At 50.7% G+C, this 20,261-nt stretch overlaps 2 protein-coding genes across 4 annotated transcripts in view; one reads left to right on the forward strand and one right to left on the reverse strand.

The window, feature by feature from the left end:
- The window catches only part of LOC115640747 (zinc finger protein 501-like), a 745,273-nt gene that overhangs the window by 69,374 nt on the left and 655,638 nt on the right, over positions 1-20,261 (reverse strand). The window lies entirely within an intron of this gene.
- Positions 7,886-20,261, forward strand: part of LOC115640726 (zinc finger protein 260-like) — a 51,825-nt gene continuing 39,449 nt past the window's right edge. The window contains exons 1-2 of the mRNA XM_030543641.1: positions 7,886-7,919; positions 8,960-9,073. Coding sequence (XP_030399501.1) covers positions 7,886-7,919; positions 8,960-9,073 — 148 coding nt within the window. The remainder of the gene's footprint in view (positions 7,920-8,959; positions 9,074-20,261) is intronic.

Here is a 20,261-nt window from a genome sequence, read left to right on the forward strand (position 1 = left end):
GGCTAATGTGCGGTCTTGTCTTGCTGCAAAACCTATCCCGGGGTGTGGAACTGCCTACCCCATCGCTTTCCCGCCTATAAAAAGTCTATATATTCTATTGTAATCAATTGATTGACAGTGTCTCTGAGGCTAATAAGCCAGGTGACACTCCACTAGCGCTGTGTGTAATAAACTCCTATGCTTGGCCTCTACACGGTATGGATTTATGTCCTTCACTTCACGAGACAAAGGATAATTTGCCAAAATAGTCCTTTTTTTAGATTGTTATTTTAATCTTTATCTGTCATCTTTGTCATGGGATTTTTTTCTGTGGTTCAATGTGGTTCAGTGACAGTGACCAGTATCTCCCAGCACAACCACTGATGGTGCGAGCTAGATTCACAGTGCAAGAGACAGGGGAATGAAGTTACTGCCTGATCCCTTCAGTAATGTGAGGTACTGTTTGATGGAGGGGTGGGGAACAGAGCTAAGAAACGGCTGGGTTTGCTCCTCAGAGCCAGATGACTGAGGCTGAGAACTGTGAACTCGCTGCATCAGAGCCACAGAGTGATTAGGCTTGGCCTGTCAGTGTCATTTGAAGCTGCCCCTGAACTCTAAAGGACCATGAATGATGCCCCAAAAAATAATGGGGGGAAGGGGCAGTATCTCCCTATTGCTGAAATGCTGCGGTTGGGTACAGGCTAGAAAGGAGCCGGGGATGTCAACAGACCTGGGCAGCCTTGAAGCCAGAGGGAGATGAGGAACCTGACAGTCCAGCTGATCACTCCCCTCCCCATCTACCGCAGTGTCCTGTGTTTTGATGACAGAGATTCTCTTTGCCCCACTCACCCCACACTGATCCCTCTTGTGACTAACCCCCTGTGCCCCACGTTCCTCACTTGCCTATGGTTCTGATATGTAGTGTACTAAGAGTGACTGGTGGGGGATCATGGGAGAGTTCATGATCTGCTCAATATTATGCCAATGAAATGCAGATAACCTCACTGCATGTAGAATGATGAGATTTTATTGTATGTTTGCTACTAGGGTGACCATATTCCAGGTGCCCAAAAAGAGGACAGTGATGAGGGGTGGGAACCTGGAGCGGGGGGGTTAGTTGTGGATGCTGGAGGGGGTGCGATGGGGGTACTCATGAGGTGAGGTCAGTGTCGGTCACTGTCACAGTGGCATGGCAGTTGCGCAAGCCCGGAACGCAGTGACAGCCGATCCGTCAGCACCTACCTGCGGGACCTCCTGCCCAGGGCTGAGGCCTCGGTGGGTGGGATCCGGCAGCAATCAATCAGCTGCAGCGGTAGGGGAATAAACCAATCAGCTGTGGGTGCTAGGGAATAGATTAATTGGGAAGCTGACCAATCAGGGCTATTTCTGAGCTGCAGCCCCTCTGCTCTGCAAAACCCCTGGACGTTTGTTGTTATAGGAAGACCCTGCTCAGACAGAAAGCAGGGTCAAAAAAGAGGCTCTGTCCAGGAAGACCCAGAGGTAAGGTAACCCTGTTTGTTACTGAGATATATTGTCATTCTGGGGAATGCCCACAGACTAGCTTCTCAGAGACCACAAAGGACCGACCATTGGTTTTAGAAAGCTATGATTTGACCCTCCACCGACAGGAAGAAAGGAGTAAACAAAGACATTTACAATTCACATGAAGGACAGTTTGGAGCTCCCATACCTATGGAGTTGGCTGACATTCCCCAGCAAAGACTTTTCCACTATAAAGGGTCTGAGTATCCGAAGGTGGGGGAGGGGATGGCCTCTGGTCACCTCCCCTCCCCATCTCTACTCCCAGTAACAAGATGACTTGAAAGACAATAGGAGCATCATTGAACTGGGGAGAGTGGTCCTTGCTGGAAGGCTTTCCAGGGAGCAGGGACTGCTGAAAGCTCTGAGGTGAGAGAAATCCCTTTGTTTGTAATGGGGCATCTACACTTCAAATCTAAGGTGACCTACCAGTATATTAGGTTGATTTACAGCCACCGCAGTAATTACTGCTGTCATAAACAGATAGCTAAGGGTTAACGTCTCTTTCACCTGGAAAGAAGTAATCTGAAACACCTGACCAGAGGACCAATCAGGAAACAGGACTTTTTCAAATCTGGGGGGAGGGAAGTTTGTGTCTGAGTCCTTTGTTCTGGTTTTCTGTCTGACTCTCTCTCGGCTATGAGAGGATTTCTATTTCCTGCTTTCTAATCTTCTGTTTCCAAGTTGTGAGTACAAAGATGGTTTGTTGTTTTGTATTTACATGTCTATAGTTGCTGGAGTGCTTTGAATTGTATTATTTTGAATAAGGCTGTTTATTCAATATTATTTTAAGCAAATGACCCTGTATTTGTCACCTTAATACAGAGAGACCATTTTTATGTACTTTTTCTTTCTTTTTATATAAAGCTTTCTGTTTAAGACCTCTTGGAGTTTTTCTTTAGTGGGGAACTCCAGGGAATTGAGTCTGTGCTCACCAGGGGATTGGTGGGAGGAAGAAGTCAGGGGGAAATCTGTGTGCGTTAGATTTACTAGCCTGACTTTGCATTCCCTCTGGGTGAAGAGGGAAGTGCTTGTGTTTCCAGGACTGGAAATAGAGAGGGTGGACTCCTTCTGTTTAGATTCACGGAGTTTGCTTCTGTGTATCTCTCCAGGAACACCTGGAGGGGGGGAAGGGAAAAGGTTTATTTCCCTTTGTTGTGAGACTCAAGGGATTTGGGTCTTGGGGTCCCCAGGGAAGGTTTTTTGGGGGACCAGAGTGCCCCAAAACACTCTAATTTTTTGGGTGGTGGCAGCTTTACCAGGTCCAAGCTGGTAACTAAGCTTGGAGGTTTTCATGCTAACCCCCATATTTTGGACGCTAAGGTCCAAATCTGGGACTAGGTTTATGATAACTGCAATAGCTGATGTCTACGCTACCCTCCTGGGGTCGCTGGGACGTGTCCTGCCGAGGAGCGCTTCCACCGACCTAAGAGAGGAAGCGTGGGGAGCTGAGAGCCCAGTTTCTCATCTCCTCCAGCAGCAGCTCCCTCCATAGGTGCCAACTTGCCCTCTGCCCTGGGGGTGCTCCACCCCCACCCCTGAATTTCTCTTACCCCACCCCTTCTCCAAAGTCCCCATGCCACCCTGCCTTTTCCCACTCCAGCCCTGCTGTCATAAACAGATAGTCAAGAGTTAATAGAACAGAAGTACTTCATGTCTCTTTTGCCTGTAAAGGGTAAAGTTCAGAGAGCATGGCTGTCCCCTGACCAGAGGACCAATCAGGGGACAGGATACTTTCAAATCTTGAAGGAGGGAAGTTTTTGTGTGTGCTGTTAGTGTTTGGTGGTTGTTCTCTCTGGGTTCTGAGAATGACCAGACGTGCAACCAGGTTTCTCTCCAATCTCTCTGATACAGTCTTTTATATGTCTAGAATAGTAAGTACTAGGTAGATAAAGCGAGTTAGGCTTATGTTTGTTTTCTTTATTTGCAAATGTGTATTTGGCTGGAAGGAGTTCAAATGTGTATTTTGCAGAAAGGATTTTAATTTGTACTTGTATACTTAGGCTGGGAGGGTATTCCCAGTGTCTATAGCTGAAAGTCCCTGTACCTATTCCATTTTAAATTTACAAAGATAACTTTTACTGTTTTTTCTTTCTTTAATTAAAAGCTTTTCTTGTTTAAGAACCTGATTGTTTGTTTGTTTTTGATTATTCTGGTGAGGCCCTAGGAGACTGGTCTGGATCCACCAGAGAATTGGTGGGGAGAAAGGAGGGAAGGGGGAGAGAGAGGTTAATTTTCTCTCTGTATTAGGATTACTTTCTCTCTCAGGGAGAGGGAAGAGAGAAAGAGGGGGGAAGGTGGATTTTCCTCTCTGTTTTAAGATACAAGGAGTTTGAAACACAGTAATCTTCCAGGGTAACCCAGAGAGGAGAAGCCTGGGAGAGGCAACGGTGAGGGAAAGGGTTTACTTTCCTTGTGTTAAGATCCAGAGGGTCTGGGTCTTGGGGGTCCCCGGGCAAGGTTTTGTGGGGACCAGAGTGTACCAGGCACTGGAATTCCTGGTTGGTGGCAGCACTACAGATTTTAAGCTAGTAATTAAGCTTAGAAGAATTCATGCTGGTACCCCATCTTTTGGATGCTAAGGTTCAGAGTGGGGAATTATACCATGACACCTGCCCCCTTCTCCCATGTACCCAGCCCTGCCCTGTCTCCTCTCCGCCTCCTCCCCTGAGTGCACCACATCCCTGCTCCTTCCCCTCCCTCCCGGAAAGTCCTAAGCGCCACCAAATAGCTGTTAGGTGGTGGGCAGGGGGAAGCACTGGGAGGGAGGGAGGAGGAGGAGGAGGAGGAGCGGGGATGTGGCATACTGTAGGGGCGGGGGGGAGAAAGAGGCCAGGAGGGAGGAGCTTGGCTGCCAGTGGGTACGAAGCACCTGCTAATTTTTCCTTGTGAGTGCTCCAGACCCTGTTCTCTGTAAAGAGTGAGGGAAGCCACCTGAGGCTTCTCATCCCCTACCCCCCGTTCCCTGCTGGGAGTGTGGGAAAGCCACCTGGGACTCCTCTTGCCCCCCATCATTCCCCTCTCAAGTTGACACCAGATCACTGATAACTGCTCGGAGTACAGTTTTTCAATCAGTTATGCATCCACCTTCTAGTAATTTCATCTAGACCAGGCATAGGCAACCTATGGCACGGGTGCCAAAGGCAGCACACAAGCTGATTTTCAGTGGCACTCACACTGCCCAGGTCCTGGCCACCAGTCTGGGGGGCTCTGTATTTTAATTTAATTTTAAGTGAAGCTTCTTAAACATTTTAAAAGCCTTATTTACTTTTATATACAACAATAGTTTAGTTACATATTACAGACTTTTATAAAAAGAGACCAAAGAATGTTACAATGTATGACTGGCACTCAAAACCTTCAATTAGAGAATAAATGAAGACTCGGCACATCGCTTCTGAAAGGTTGCCGACCCCTGATCTAGACCAACAAATTCCTCCCTGCTGGTCAGAACTGAGTCTAACCTGCTGTCCCCTGGTTACTTCCCCCACCATCAGAAAGCAGAAGTTGTCCCTGACATGTTCCCAGCATCTATTGCACATTGGGTGCTGATGCCAACTCCTAGCTGCAGCGCTCCGCTTCCCGCCACCGGTGAGTGCGGGGAGGTTGGGGAAAGGATGCCCCTCACAGTCACTGGCAGTGGGAAGTGGAGCAACGTGGCCCCAGCCCACTTTGCTTCCCTTGCCTGGCCCCAGGCATGTCACCCCGGGGGGAAGGGGTAGAGAAAGGTTCCCCCCCCACCCACACACACACACACTCACCCGCGATGGAAAGTGGAGTGCTGTGGCTGGGAGCTGGCTGGGGCTGGGCTGCTTCCCACTGGTGAGTGCAGGGGTGGGGAGATACCTTCCTACAAACCCTCTCCCCCGAGCAACATGGCTGGGGCTGGGGCCGGGGCCAGGGAAGCAGAGTGGGCTGCTTCAGGTCCCCACTAATCCCCTGGGCCATGTGGGACCTGTGGGGCCCCTAAAAGTGCCCCCTCACATCTCCTGTCTCCCAGACCCTTGGGGAGGAGGCCTAGGGGGCTGCATAGGGCACCCAATGGCTAGGGACAGCCCTGGGAGCAAGGACTCGGATTCTTCTGCTATTCAATTCCAGCGGGGTGGGGTGTAAAAGGAAAGTTCCCCAAAATAGCAGGACCCTTCTGCTTATCTCTGTGCAGGGGTCAGCACCATCATGGTGCATGACAGACCCTTGACATTATCGGGCTTAGTGACAGACATTGGCGGTGGGCAAGAGGGAGCTCTGAGCTGAGGCGGGGGTTGGGGTGTGGGAGGGGGTACAGGCTCTGGGCTAGGAGTGCGGGTTCTACGGTGGGGCCAGAAATGAGGAGTTCAGGGTGCAGGATGGGGCTATGGGCTGCAGCAGGGGAGTTGGATGTGGGGAGGGTGAGGGATCTGGTGGAGGTGCAGGCTGTTGTGTGGGGCTGGGGATGAGAGATTTGGGGTGGAGGAGGGAGCTCCAGGCTGGGGCTGAAGGGTTCAGAGTGCGGAAAGGAGCTCAGGACTAGGACAGGAGATTGTCGCCTGTGAGGGCTCCAGCTGGGGGTTCAGGCTCTGGGGTGGGGCTGTGGATGAGGGGTTTGTGCTGTAGGAGGGTGCTGGGACTGAGGGTTTCAGAGGGGGATCAGGGCTGGAGCAGGAGTGTCGGGCATGGGGGGGTGAGGGCTCTGGGGTGGGGTTGGGGATGATGGTTTGGGCTGCAGGATGGTGCTCCAGGATGGAACCAAGAGGTTTGGAGGGCGGGAGGGGGATCGGGGCTGGGGCAGGAGGGTGGGGCACAGGAGATGTGTTCAGGCTCCATGCAGTGCTTACCTCAAACAGCTCCTGGAAGCGACAGCATGACCCCCCTCTGGCTCCTACTTGAGCTGCCCTGTCCTCAGGTGCCCCCCCCTCCAACTCCCATTTGCCGGGGTTCCCAGCCAAGAGGCTCAGAGCCACAAAGTCAGCGCTCAGGGAGGGGGACCGGAGGCAGCGTGCGGAGCCGCCTGGCCCTGCCTCTGCCAGCGACAGCAGGGACAGGGAGCCGCTCGTGGGGAGCGGCCCCCATGGACATCATGATTTTTACCGTGTACAGACACGTTGCTGAGCCCGGCCGATGTGCACATCTCGTGGTTTTTGGTAAAATGAATTATTTTAGGGGAAAGTGTCAGAATGGCCACCAGCGAGAGTTGCTGGCCACACTCTGAGGCCACCAAAATTTTAGTCATGAGACCCCCTGGGCTAGATGATGGTGATGGTCCCTTTCTGATCCTAAAGTCTGTGAGTGGACCAGGAGCCGGACAGCGCTAGGACCCAGGGGCAGCCGGGAGGCGGCGGTGGGGCAGCGAGCGCTGGGCTCCGGCCCGGCAGCAGGAAGTGACTCGCAGCCGCTGCGGTGACTCTGGCTCCCAGGCTCCTGGCGAGATCCCCGAGCCCCGGCGGCTGGTGCTGGGAGCCCGGAGCCCTGGCTGCAGCCGGGAGAGGGGAATCTCCAGCAGGGCCCTTCCCGCTGCTCCCCAGGAGCCTCTCCCAGGGCAGAGCCCCCAGCCCGGCCCGGCCCCTGCCCCGGGGGGCCCCGCTCGGAGGGAAGGTGAGAGAGACCTGCCCCCCCCGGCCAGTCACCCCCGGGCTGCAGGGGGAGGTTTGGCCCCAGGCTGCTCCCAGCGGAGCTGGCTGCGATTCCCGCCCTGGGCCCGGGAAAGCTGCCACCGAGGGGTGACCAGATATCCGGATTTTATAGGGATGGTCCCAATTTTTGTTTTTTTTTTTCTTTAATAGGCTCCTATTAGCCCCCACCCTCTGTCCCGGTTTTTCACACTTGCTCTCTGGTTACCCTACTGCCGCCAGCCTCCGCCCTGCTGAACAGACCCATTGGGGGGAGGGAAATTCCTGCATTTCTGAACCAGGAACCTCCCCGCCCCCACAGGGCTGGACAAACTGACCAGGCTCCCAGTGCTGGAGCCTGACCCCACTAGCCAGAGGCTGCTGTGAAATACGCAGGGAAGCTGCTGGGATTCCTGTCCCTGTGCCTAGCTCAGAGCTCTGCTTCCCGCATCAGCCTGTGGCTGGCAGGTGTGTGGAAATGAGAAGATCCTGCCCTGCTCCGCAAGCTGGGGGGACAAGAAGCTCTCACCTTCTCCCTCCTCCTGAAGCCTCCTGGCTGCTCTGAACAGCAGGGATCTGAGTTTGTTACTGTGGCCCTCCCAGAGCTTGAGGTTCTTTTCCTTTTCCTGTGACTAGCAGGATTGTGGCTGGGGCAGCAGGTGCTGAGTGGGGGACTCTTGTTGTTTCAGATGCCGGTGACCTTCGAGGAGGTGGCTGTGTATTTCACCCAGGGGCAGGGGGCTCTGCTGGACCCCGCTCAGAGAGCCCTCTACAGGGATGTCATGCTGGAGAACTATGAGACGGTGACCTCGCTGGGTAAAGGATTCCTGTCCCCTCAGCTATTTTAAGCCCTGGGGTCTGCATGTCTGACTCTGTTCAGTTGGATTAGGAAGGTGTGGGGTCACATAGTGCTGTGGCTCTCAACCAGGGGCCCTTGTGGGGCTGCGAGCAGGTTTCAGAGGGGCCACCAAGCAGGGCCAGAATTAGATTTGCTGAGGCCCAGGGCACAAAATGGAAGCCCTACTGCATGGGGCTGAAGCTAAAGCCTGAGCAACTTAGGTTTATGCCGCCCCGTGTTGTGTGAGACCCTGGGGAATTGCACTGCTCACTACCCCCTAATGCTGGCCCTGGCATTTATACGCAAAAAACAGTTGGTGTGGCAGAGATGGGCCGTGGCGTTTTTATACCATGTTGGTGGGGGGTGTGGGAGCGGCTCAGACAGAAAAAGTTGAGAACCCCTGGTGCAGTCCACAGCTCCATTGTGAGAGAGACTTGCATCTCCACATCCCCTTCGAGGGAACAAGGGGGTCAGAAACCTAATGGACAGGCTAAGTCATCCCCATCTCTCCAGCTGTCAAGGGGCCAGAAGCAGGGGATTACCCTGCCTGTGTTATTTCTCCTTCACACTCTGCTCACTGGCCCTCTTGGGACTAGCTCCACCCCTGGGGAGGCTCTCAGTGCTGCAGGCTCAGGGCTGCTGGGACAGGTTGTACAGTGGGGGGTGCTGAGATCCATCGAACCAAACAGTAAACCCTGGATCTAATGGAAACCACTTCAAACCAGGAGGTGCGGCAGCTCCCTTAGCACGGTTAGTTCCAGCACCTACGTGCTGGTTTGGAAATAGGCTGGAGTTAAACACCAAAGCTGCACGTACCAGAGAGTCCCCCAGACGCATCTACCCTGAGGCTTCCTAGTGAGGGCGTGACAACACTTCACCCCCACCGCGAGATGTCTGCTGCTGCCAAAGGGTCTGAGTTACCACAGTCGCTTGTAGGGCCAGGTAAAACTCAAGGAACATTCCCTATGACAAATACTCTGCAAGACTCCGGACTTTGCCTGATTTAACCCTTGTGCAGGATTCCCCATTCCCAAGCCTGACCTGATCACCCGGCTGGAACGAGGGGAAGAGCCGTGGGTCTCGGATCTCCAGGCCGATGAAGAAAGGGAGAGGCCGAGAGGCACTTGCACAGGTGAGGAGTCAGGGAAACTGAGACGGAAACATCTCGAGAGTGAAGGAAAAAGCTGGGACTCCAAACGTGCTGTGAGTGAGGACTCAGTTCTGCCCCATCTCATCCAGGTCAGGCCCGCAGTCAGCCGGTGTCGTATCATTAAGGCCAATATCAGTCATGGCTTCCCACCCATCCTGTTAGCTGTTGGGACTTTCCTTCCCTGGGAGTATTTGGGTGGGGTGTGGAGGCAGAATGCAGTGTCTCCATCACCCCAACAGTCACTGTGTTGTGTTTTCCCTCTTTGCTATTTCCCTTTCTGTCTTTTCTCCCTGACACAGGCAGTGACTCCGTGTGGATTCTCTCTCTCCCAGCAGGTGATAGGACAGTGAGTGAGAACAAGGAGGAGAATCAGCAGCAGGAAGATCCTGAGGAAGTGGAACCGCAGGTGACGTTTTTGAGAGCTGAAGGGAATTTTTCCCAGTACTTGGAACAAGGAAGTGCCTGGGGAGATCGACACAGATCAGAAATGCAGCTGGGAAACTATCCTGGGAAGAAACTGGATGAATCTATTCAAGGCGGTGGAAGATGCAAGAATCCCAAGGAAACCACAGTCCAGCAGACAAGTCCCAATGAAGAAAAACCTTACAAATGCCTTGATTGTGGGAAAAGTTTCCGTGTCAGTACATTCCTTATTAGACATTGGAGAACCCATACAGGAGAGAAGTCCTATCAATGCATAGACTGTGGGAGAAGCTTCGGTGAGAAGTCAAGCTTTATTGTGCACCAGAGACTGCACACAGGAGAGAGACCATATAAGTGCCTTCAGTGTGGGAGAAGTTTCAGTCAGAGTTCAAACCTTACTGTACATCAGATAACCCACACAGGAGAGAGACCTTATAAATGCCAGGAGTGTGGGAAAAGTTTTTTGGAAAGTTCATCCCTTATTAAACATAGACGAATCCACACGGGAGACAAACCCTACAAATGCCTCGAGTGTGGGAAAAGTTTTATTCAGAAGTCAAATCTTACTATACACCACAGAGTTCACACAAGAGAGAGACCCTTTAAATGCCTTACGTGTGGGAAAAGTTTCATTCAGCACTCAATGTTTATTAAGCATCAGAGAATCCACACTGGTGACAAACCCTATAAATGCCTCGACTGTGGGAAAAGTTTTGTTGTCAGAACAAAACTTACTAGACATCAGGCAATTCACACAGGAGACAGACCCTTTAAATGCCTTGAGTGTGGGAAAAGTTTTATTCAGAAGTCAAATCTTACTATACACCAGAGAGTTCACACAAGAGAGAGACCCTTTAAATGCCTTACGTGTGGGAAAAGTTTCATTCAGCACTCAATGTTTATTAAGCATCAGAGAATCCACACTGGTGACAAACCCTATAAATGCCTCGACTGTGGGAAAAGTTTTGTTGTCAGAACAAATCTTACTAGACATCAGGCAATCCACACAGGAGACAGACCCTTTAAATGCCCTGAGTGTGGGAAAAGTTTTATTCAGAAGTCATATCTTACTATACACCAGAGAGTTCACACAGGAGAGAGACCCTTTAAATGCGTTGAGTGTGGGAAAAGTTTCAGTCAAAGCTCACACCTTACTCAACATGGGAGAATCCACACAGGAGAGAGACCTTATAAATGCCTTGAGTGTGGGGAAAGCTTCAATAGGAGCTCAAAGCTCACCAAACACCAGAAAATCCACAAAGGTGAGAGACCCTCGAAATAGCTTGACCGCAGGAAAAGATTCAATTTGACTTTACACATCAGTGATCAACACAACAGAGAGACCTTGAATGTGGGGGAAGCTTCATTTGGTGTTTCCGGTGTATCAGGGATCCACGAATCAGCACAGGGAAGAAACATCTGAGACGTTCTTAGTGTGAAAAATGCTCCAAGTGGAGCGAACCCTGCATTGGACATAAGAGACTCCTCCATACAGCAGGGACATTCTCTGAGTACCCTGACTACGGCTGGCCATGATGACAAACCTATTTCCTCGTTCCCACCCACATCAGGGGTGTTTGGCTCCCAAGGATCCAGCAGCAGCTGGTCAGTGACCCTCTGGCTTTGCCTGGTCTAAGCAAACCCCAGGCAGAGGAGGAGAAGCCCTGATCAGCCCCTCCTCCCTGCTGCAGCCCTGGCAGCTGAGCAGATAGGCCAAAGGTGGGGGAAGGAAGAGAGAGAAACTCCTCCGGACGCTCCCTGTTTGGCTGAAGTTCCCCCCTCTTCCTTCACCTCCCAGCCGGGATCTCCCTGCCATGAAGAGGAGGAGAAGGATACTTGGGTCAGGCCCCATCTTCACTCTAAGCACTGGTCCCCAGCCCCCATCTTCTACCACTCCCTGGGCTGGGCTCCCCACTGACCTGGAGCTGTTCTCTGCAGGGGGAGTGTCCCAGGGGGCTGGTAACTCCTCCCCTCCCCAAATCCCCCAGGGCGCTGGGCTCTGGGGGATCAAATATTGAGGGACCAGGAGGATGGGTTATGGGGAGGGAACTGGGGATGGAATGGTTGGGGCTGGTGGAGCTGGGAAGCAGGAGGTGCTGGGATATTGGGGATGATAGGTTAAGAGGCGAGGGAGAGCACAGGGGCAGAGAAGTGCTGCCTCTCATCACTCACCCCTTCTGCCCCGTCTGCATTCAGACAGAACCACTGAGAGGGGCTGATTCCCACAGAACCATTTGGGGAAGGCCGAAAGATCCCACCTGTGCTTCCGAGCATCTGTTTATGGTAGGAAATGAGGTCGGGATTAGCCAGCGCATCTCTGTGACCCTCCACCAGATTTCCTACTATAACCTCATCCTGAGCATCTTATGTGTAAGGCTAAGATTTTGTCATGGATATTTTTAAGAAAAGTCATGGACAGGTGACAGGCAATTAAGAAATATTCACGGCAGCCTGTGACCTGTCTGTGACATTTACTAATAATATCTGTGACAAAATGGGGTGGGAAAAAGGTGCAACATCCATTGCTGGGGCTCTGAGGTCCCATGGCAGCTAGGCAGATGTGGGGGCCCTGGCTGAGAGCTGCTTAGGCCCCCTGCCACCCGTAGCTCGGAGCCCTGGGACCCCAGCCCCCATGATGACTCAGATCTGGAGGCCACCCCTGAGAGCCAGGTGCTGCGGTGTACTCCCATTGCCTGCAGCAGCTCAAAGCTCTGGGGGGCAGCTGTCGAATACTGTGGGCAGCAGGGATCCCCCTGCTGCTTGGAGCCGCCACGGGCTGAAGTCACAGAGATCTCCGGAAGTCACAGATTCCGTGACTTCCATTACCTCCGTAAAGAAATTGAAGCATTACTTATGTGTTCTGACTCCCTCCCGTTAGCAGAGTGATCGTTAGTCCCTGAGTTCCCCCTGTGGGCCTGGATGGTCTCATTCCCAGATAGTCTTGTTAGGCATAAGTAAGAATGGAGCACAAATCCAGTTATGCCAACCTGAACAAAGTTAGGCTAACAGAGGTTTCTGGGTAATTCATTAGTGGAAAACACCCGGGAGTTGCCTGTCCCTCACAGAGTTAGGCAACCATAAGATAAGAAAGGAACGGCATTCCTGGCATAGTACCTGATGTACTGTGTTAGGAACAACTCGTTTGAAGAATGAGCCCAGACTTCCAGACTCCCTGGACAAAACTCCCTGTTTCTGTTCTATGTTTGTTCCTAATTGCTACATTCCTAATTGTTAGTGATTGTTAAGGTATTATTAATCAAGTAGATCATTTAATCTTGTAAGACATGAGAATGCATATAAGGTAGAAGTTTCTAGTTTCTAATTGATAAAGAAGGGGAGTTGGTTGCTTAATTGATTAATGAGTGATGCGACGGAACTGTCTATATAAGCCTAGGTTATTTTGTAAGGAATAAGCTGGTTCTCTTTGGAGACGAGCTTGCTCTCTATTGTCGTTGTGCACCCTTCAATAAAGAGCACTTGATAGAACCTCTCGCAGTCAGACAACGAACCTTGCCGTTTGGGGTACCCCAACAGTCTCACATTACTCCAGGCCCTGCTGAAAAGCATTTAGTGTTTGTATATTTTCTGCCTTATGCACCAGAATTAACTAGATGCTAAAAATGTGGGAGAAGAGACAGTAAAATGTGGTGTTACCTTCTGTGCTATTGCAGGGCGATGTGGTGAGTCTGAGGGTTTCCCCCCTTCCCCCATCACTGTCACTCTCCACACAGCAGCCTCTGTGCAACTGATGAAGAGTTTTATCCTGTTACTGTTCTACCCCTTCACCTCCCAAGGTGTCACTTACCACCGTGTCCCTGGCTCTCCATGCTTAGGAATCACTGTTCTGATGTCTGTGATCCTAAGTCAGACTCCAGAGGGCTGGAGAAGGAAATGTTACAGATCTGCGAGTGGGGGGGAAATCCCATTGAATCTAAAGCATAGTTTGTCACTTCAGATCTTTCAGAGTAGTAGCCGTGTTAGTCCGCAGAAAGAACAGGAGAACTTGTGGCACCTTAGAGACTAATAAATTTATTCTAGCATAAGCTTTCGTTGGCTACAGCCCACTTCATCGGATGCATGCAGTGGAAAATACAGAAGGAAGAAATATACACAGGGACCATGAAACAATGGGTGTTACCACACACATTATAAGGAGAGCAATCAGTTAAGGTGAGCTGTTGTCAGCAGGAGAGAAAAAGATGTGTTTGTAGTGGTAATGAAAATGGCCCATTTCCAGCACTTGACAAGGAGATATAAGGAACTGGGGGGAGGGGGGAGATAAGCATGGGGAACTTGTAGCTCTGTTTGCATCTACTGGTGAGATTGCTTCCCGGCTTTTTCTAGGCTAGTCCAGATCATTTGTAGATGGGAAGACTTGTGTTTCTTTCTCTTTCTTTTAGTATAATGATGCTAAAACTTTTGCAACTAATACAACCAAATAATGAGGCAAGAAGTGAACCCGGTTTAACCACTACAGAAGAAAATGGTAACCACTACAGAAGAAAATGGGTACATTTATTTTCCTGATTTTGGGTCTTAAAGGATATGAAAGTGTTTTATAGCCCATCCTGGATTGTGGGTTTTTCTCTCTTTGTGAAGGCTATTTGGTCACATATGTTAATATTTAATTCGACAGGATGTAGCTCAGATTTACTGAGGACTTCCAGAAGGGTTAAAATCCATGTGCATTTTATATAACAACCTGGTATATGGATTGTACTAGCTCTTTCTCAGACCCAAAGTCCAGAGTTTGGTCAAGAGACCAGAGGCCTAGCAAATAGTGATTAGTTAAAAGAAAGCTGGGGTAAACAAATAATCTTGTTTTGCTAAAATAGACCTGGTCAGCAAATTGCCAGGTGTTGGAGCTAAGAACTAAATCATTGTGTCTTATTCAAAGTTGCAAATTGAACAAAAGATCCCTGTTCTTATTGTGTCAGTCTCTTCTGTAGGGAACATTCTTCCCACAGATCCAACCTTGACTTTATGAAGAGTTGGCACATGTCAGTATAAGAAATGGCATCCTTTCACCTCCCTTCCCAGGGACCAGTGCCTGCCTTAAGACATAAAGGGGATAATCTTTATTGTCATATACTTTCACTGTTTTTTTGCTTTAACCCCTAGGAATGTACCTGGTGGACAATCAAAGGAGTTGCTCCATTCCTATGGACCCCAAATCAGAATTCAACATATATATTTTATACTAATAACAGTTTATCAAAGTATTAATTAAATGTTAACTTGCTAACTTGAGACCATGGGCGGAGACATTATGTAACCTTTTAACCATTGCTAATGTGCTATCTTGTCTTGCTGCAAAACCTATCCTGGGGTGTGGAACTGCCTACCCCGTCACTTTCCCTGCCGATAAAAAAGTCTATATATTCTATTGTAATCAATTGATTGACAGTGTCTCTGAGGCTAATAAGCCAGGTGACAGTCCACCAGCGCTGTGTGTAATAAACTCCTATGCTTGGCCTCTACACGGTGTGGATTTATGTCCTTCATTTCACAAGACAAAGGATAATTTGGCAGAAGACTCCTTTTTCAGATTTTGTTATTTTAATCTTTATCTAACATCTTTGTCAGGAGATTTTTTTCTGTGGTTTGAACAATGACAGTGACCAGTATCTCTCAGCACAGTCACTGATGGTGCGAGCTAGATTCACAGTGCAAGAGACAGGGGAATGAAGTTACTGCCTGATCCCTTTAGTAATGTGAGGTACTGTTTGATGGAGGGGTGGGGAACAGAGCTAAGAAACTGCTGGGTTTGCTCCTCAGAGCCAGATGACTGAGGCTGAGAACTGTGAACTCGCTGCATCGGAGCCACAGAGTGACGATTCTTGGCCTGTCTGTGTCATTTGAAGCTGCCCCTGAACTCTAAAGGACCATGAATGATGCCCCAAAAAATAATAGGGGGAAGGGGCAGTATCTCCCTATTGCTGAGATGCTGTGGTTGGGTACAGGCTAGAAGGGAGCCAGGGATGTCAACAGACCTGGGCAGCCTTGAAGCCAGACCGACCCGCATAACTGAGGCCAGAGGGATCTGAGGAACCTGGCAGCCCAGCTGATCACTCCCCTCCCCATCTACCGCAGTGTCCTGTGTTTTGATGACAGAGATTCTCTTTGCCCCACTCACCCCACACTGATCCCTCTTGTGACTAACCCCCTGTGCCCCACGTTCCCCACTTGCGTATGGTTCTGATATGTAGTGTACTAAGAGTGCCTGGTGGGGGATCATTGGACAATTCATGATCTGCTCAATATTATGCCAATGAAATGCATATAACCCCACTGCATGTCAAATGATGAGATTCTATTGTATGTTTGCTGCTAGAGTGAACATATTCCAGGTGCCCAAAAAGAGGACAGTGATGAGGGGTGGGAACCTGGGGCGGGGGGGTCAGTTGTGGATGCTGGAGGGGGTGTGGTGGGGGTACTCATGAGGTGAGGTCAGTGTCGGTCACTGTCACAGTGGCAGGGCAGTTGCTCAAGCCCAGAACGCAGTGACAGCCCATCCGTCAGCACCTACCTGCGGGACCTCCTGCCCAGGGCTGGGGCTTCGGTGGGTGGGATCCGGCAGCAATCAATCAGCTGCAGCGGTAGGGGAATAAACCAATCAGCTGTGGATACTAGGGAATAGATTAATTGGGAAGCTGACCAATCAGGGCTATTTCTGAGCTGCAGCCCCTCTGCTTTGCAAAACCCCTGGACGTTTGTTGTTATAGGAAGACCCTGCTCAGACAGAAAGCAGGGTCAAAAGAGACACTCTGTCCAGGAAGACCCGGACGTATGGTAACCCTGTTTGTTACTGAGATATATCGTCATTCTGGGGAATGCCCACAGACTAGCTCCTCAGAGACCACAAAGGACCGACCATTGGTGTTAGAAAGCTATTATCTGACCCTCCACCAACAGGAAGAAAGGAGTAAACAAAGACATTTACAATTCACATGAAGGACATTTTGGAGCTCGCATACGCCATGGAGTTGGCTGAGGACATCCCCCAGCAAAGACTTTTCCACTATAAAGCGTCTGAGTATAAGAAGGCGGGGGAGGGGAAGGCCTCTGGTCACCTCCCCTCCCCATCTCTACTCCCAGTAACAAGATGACTTGAAAGACAATAGGAGCATCATTGAACTGGGGAGAGTGGTCCTTGCTGGAAGGCTTTCCAGGGAGCAGGGACTGCTGAAAGCTCTGAGGTGAGAGAAATCCCTTTGCTTGTAATGGGGCATCTACACTTCAAATCTAAGGTGACCTACCAGTATAATAGGTTGACTTACAGCCACCGCAGTAATTACTGCAATAGCTGATGTCTATGCAACCCTCCTGGGGTCACTGGGGCGTGTCCTGCTGAGGAGCGCTTCCACCGACCTAAGAGAGGCAGTGTGGGGAGCTGAGAGCCCAGTTTCCCATCTCCTCCAACAGCAGCTCCTTCCATAGGCGCCAACTTCCCCTCTGCCCGGGGGCTGCTTGACCCCCTGGCCCTACCCCTGAATTTCTCTTACCCCACCCCTTCCCCAAAGTGCCCATGCCACCCTGCCTTTTCCCACTCCAGCCCTGCCCCCTTCTGCCATGTCCCTACCCCTGCCCTGCCTCTTCTCCGCCTCCTCCCCTGAGTGCACCCAGGGGCGGCTCCAGGCCCTAGCTCGCCAAGCGCGTGCTTGGGGTGGCATGCCATGGGGGGTGCTCTGCCGGTCATCGGGAGGGCGGCAGGCAGGGTGCCTTCGGCAGCATGCTTGCGGAGGGTCCGCCAGTTCCACAGCTCCAGTGGAGGTCCCGCAGGCGTGCCTGCAGAAGGTCTGCTGGTCCCACGGCTCCAGTGGATGACAGAGCATCCACTGTTCTCTGTAAAGAGTGGGGGAAGCCTGCTGAGGCTTCTCCCCCACCCCCACCCCCATTCCCTGCTGGGAGTGTAGGAAAGCCAACTGGGGCTCCTCCCGCCCCCCATCATTCCCCTCTCAAGTTGACACCAGACCATTGATAACTGCTCGGAGTACAGTTTTTCTACCAGTTATGCATCCTTCCCCTCCATCCTGGAAAGTCCTAAGCGCCACCAAATAGCTGTTAGGTGGCGAGCAGGGGAAGCCCTGGGAGGGAGGGAGGAGGAGGAGAGGGGATGTGCCATGCTGCGGGGGGCGGGGGAGGGAGAAGGAGGCCAGGAGAGAGCAGCTTGGCTGCCAGTGGGTACAGAGCACCTGCTAATTTTTCCCTGTGAGTGCTCCAGACCCTGTTCTCTGTAAAGAGTGGGGGAAGCCTGCTGAGGCTTCTCCCCCCCCCACCCCCATTCCCTGCTGGGAGTGTAGGAAAGCCACCTGGGGCTCCTCCCGCCCCCTATCATTCCCCTCTCAAGTTGACACCAGACCATTGATAACTGCTCAGAGTACAGTTTTTCTACCAGTTATGCACCCACCTTATAATAATTTAATCTAGACCAGGCATAGGCAACCTATGGCACAGGGTGGCACACAAGCTGATTTTCAGTGGCACTCACACTGCCCAGGTCCTGGCCACCAGTCTTGGGGGCTCTGTATTTTAATTTAATCTTCAGTGAAGCTTCTTACACATTTTAAAAACCTTATTTACTTTACAGACAACAATAGTTTAGTTATATATTATACACTTATAGAAAGAGACCTAAAAACATTAAAATGTATGACTGGCACCCAAAACCTTCAATTAGAGTGAATAAATGAAGACTCGGCACATCGCTTCTGAAAGGTTGCCGACTCCTGATCTAGGCCAACAAATTCCTCCGTGCTGGTCAGAAGTGAGTCTAACCTGCTGTCCCCTGGTTACTTCCCCCACCATCAGAAAGCAGAAGTTGTCCCTGACACGTTCCCAGCATCTATTGCACATTGGGTGCTGATGCCAACTCCCAGCTGCAGCGCTCTGCTTCCCTTGCCTGGCCCCAGCCATGTCACCCGGGCGGGTGGGGAAGGGGGTAGAGAAAGGTTCCCCCACCCCAACACACACACCGGCAATGGAAAGTGGAGTGCTATGGCTTTGAGCTGGCTGGGCCTGGGCGGCTCTGCTTCCCACTGGTGAATGGGTGGGTGGCGATACCTTCCCCCAAGCCCTCTGCCCCAAGCAACATGGCTGGGGCCAGGGCAAGGGAAGCAAAGCGGGCTGCTCCAGGCCCCCACTAATCCCCTGGGCCTTGTGAGACCCTATGGGGTCTCTAAAAGTGCCCCCCACATCTCCTGCCTCCCAGACCCTTGGGGGGGAGGCCTGGGGGGCTGCGTAGGGCACCCAATGGCTAGGGACAGCCCTGGGAGCAAGGACTCAGTTTCTTCTGCTATTCGATTCCAGTGGGGTGGGATGTAAAAGGAAAGTTCCCCAAAATAGCAGGACCCTTCTCCTGCTTATCTCTGTGCAGGTGTCAGCACCACCATGGTGCACGACAGACACTTGACTTTACCGGGCTTAGTGACAGATATTGGCGGTGGGCAGGAGGGGGCTCTGGGCTGAAGCAGGGGGTTGGGGTGTGGGAGGGCTCCAGCGGGGGGTTCAGGCTCTGGGGTGGGGCTGTGGATGAGGGGTTTGGGCTGTAGGAGGGTGCTCGGACTGAGGGTTTCATAAGAACATAAGAACGACCATACCGGGTCAGACCAAAGGTCCATCTAGCCCAGTATCTGTCTGCCGACAGTGGCCAATGCCAGGTGCCCCAGAGGGAGTGAAGCTAACAGGCAATGATCAAGTGATCTCTCTCCTGCCATCCATCTCTATCCTCTGATGAACAGAGACTAGGGACATCATTCTTTACCCTTCCTGGCTAATAGCCATTTATGGACTTAACTTCCATGAATTTATCCGGTTCCCTTTTAAACATTGTTATAGTCCCAGCCTTCACAACCTCCTCAGGTAAAGAGTTCCACAGGTTGACTATGCGCTGTGTGAAGAAGAACTTCCTTTTATTTGTTTTAAACCTGCTACATATTAATTTCATTTGGTGACCCCTAGTTCTTGTATTATGGGAAGAAGTAAATAACTTCTCCTTATCCACTTTCTCCACATCACTCATGATTTTATATACCTCTATCATATCCCCCCTTAGTCTCCTCTTTTCCAAGCTGAAGAGGCCTAGCCTCTTTAATCTTTCCTCGTATGGGAACCTCTCCAAACCCCTTATCATTTTAGTTGCCCTTTTCTGAACCTTTTCTAGTGCTAGAATATCTTTTTTTGAGGTGAGGAAACCACATCTGTACACAGTAGTCGAGATGTGGGCATACCATGGATTTATATAAGGGCAATAATATATTCTAAATCTTATTCTCTATCCCCTTTTTAATGATTCCTAACATCCTGTTTGCTTTTTTGACCGCCTCTGCGCACTGCGTGAACATCTTCAGAGAACTATCCACGATGACTCCAAGATCTTTTTCCTGATTTGTTGTAGCTAAATTAGCCCCCATCATATTGTATGTATAGTTGGGGTTATTTTTTCCAATGTGCATTACTTTACATTTATCCACAATAAATTTTATTTGCCATTTTGTTGCCCAATCACTTAGTTTTGTGAGATCTTTTTGAAGTTCTTCACAGTCTGCTTTGGTCTTAACTATCTTGAGTAGTTTAGTATCATCTGCAAACTTTGCCACCTCACTGTTTACCCCTTTCTCCAGATCATTTATGAATAAATTGAATAGAATTGGTCCTAGGACTGACCCTTGGGGAACACCACTAGTTACCCTTCTCCATTCTGAGAATTTACCATTAATTCCTACCCTTTGTTCCCTGTCTTTTAACC

This window comes from Gopherus evgoodei, unplaced genomic scaffold (assembly GCF_007399415.2).
Source record: "Gopherus evgoodei ecotype Sinaloan lineage unplaced genomic scaffold, rGopEvg1_v1.p scaffold_32_arrow_ctg1, whole genome shotgun sequence".
In the NCBI taxonomy this organism is placed as follows: domain Eukaryota; kingdom Metazoa; phylum Chordata; order Testudines; family Testudinidae; genus Gopherus; species Gopherus evgoodei.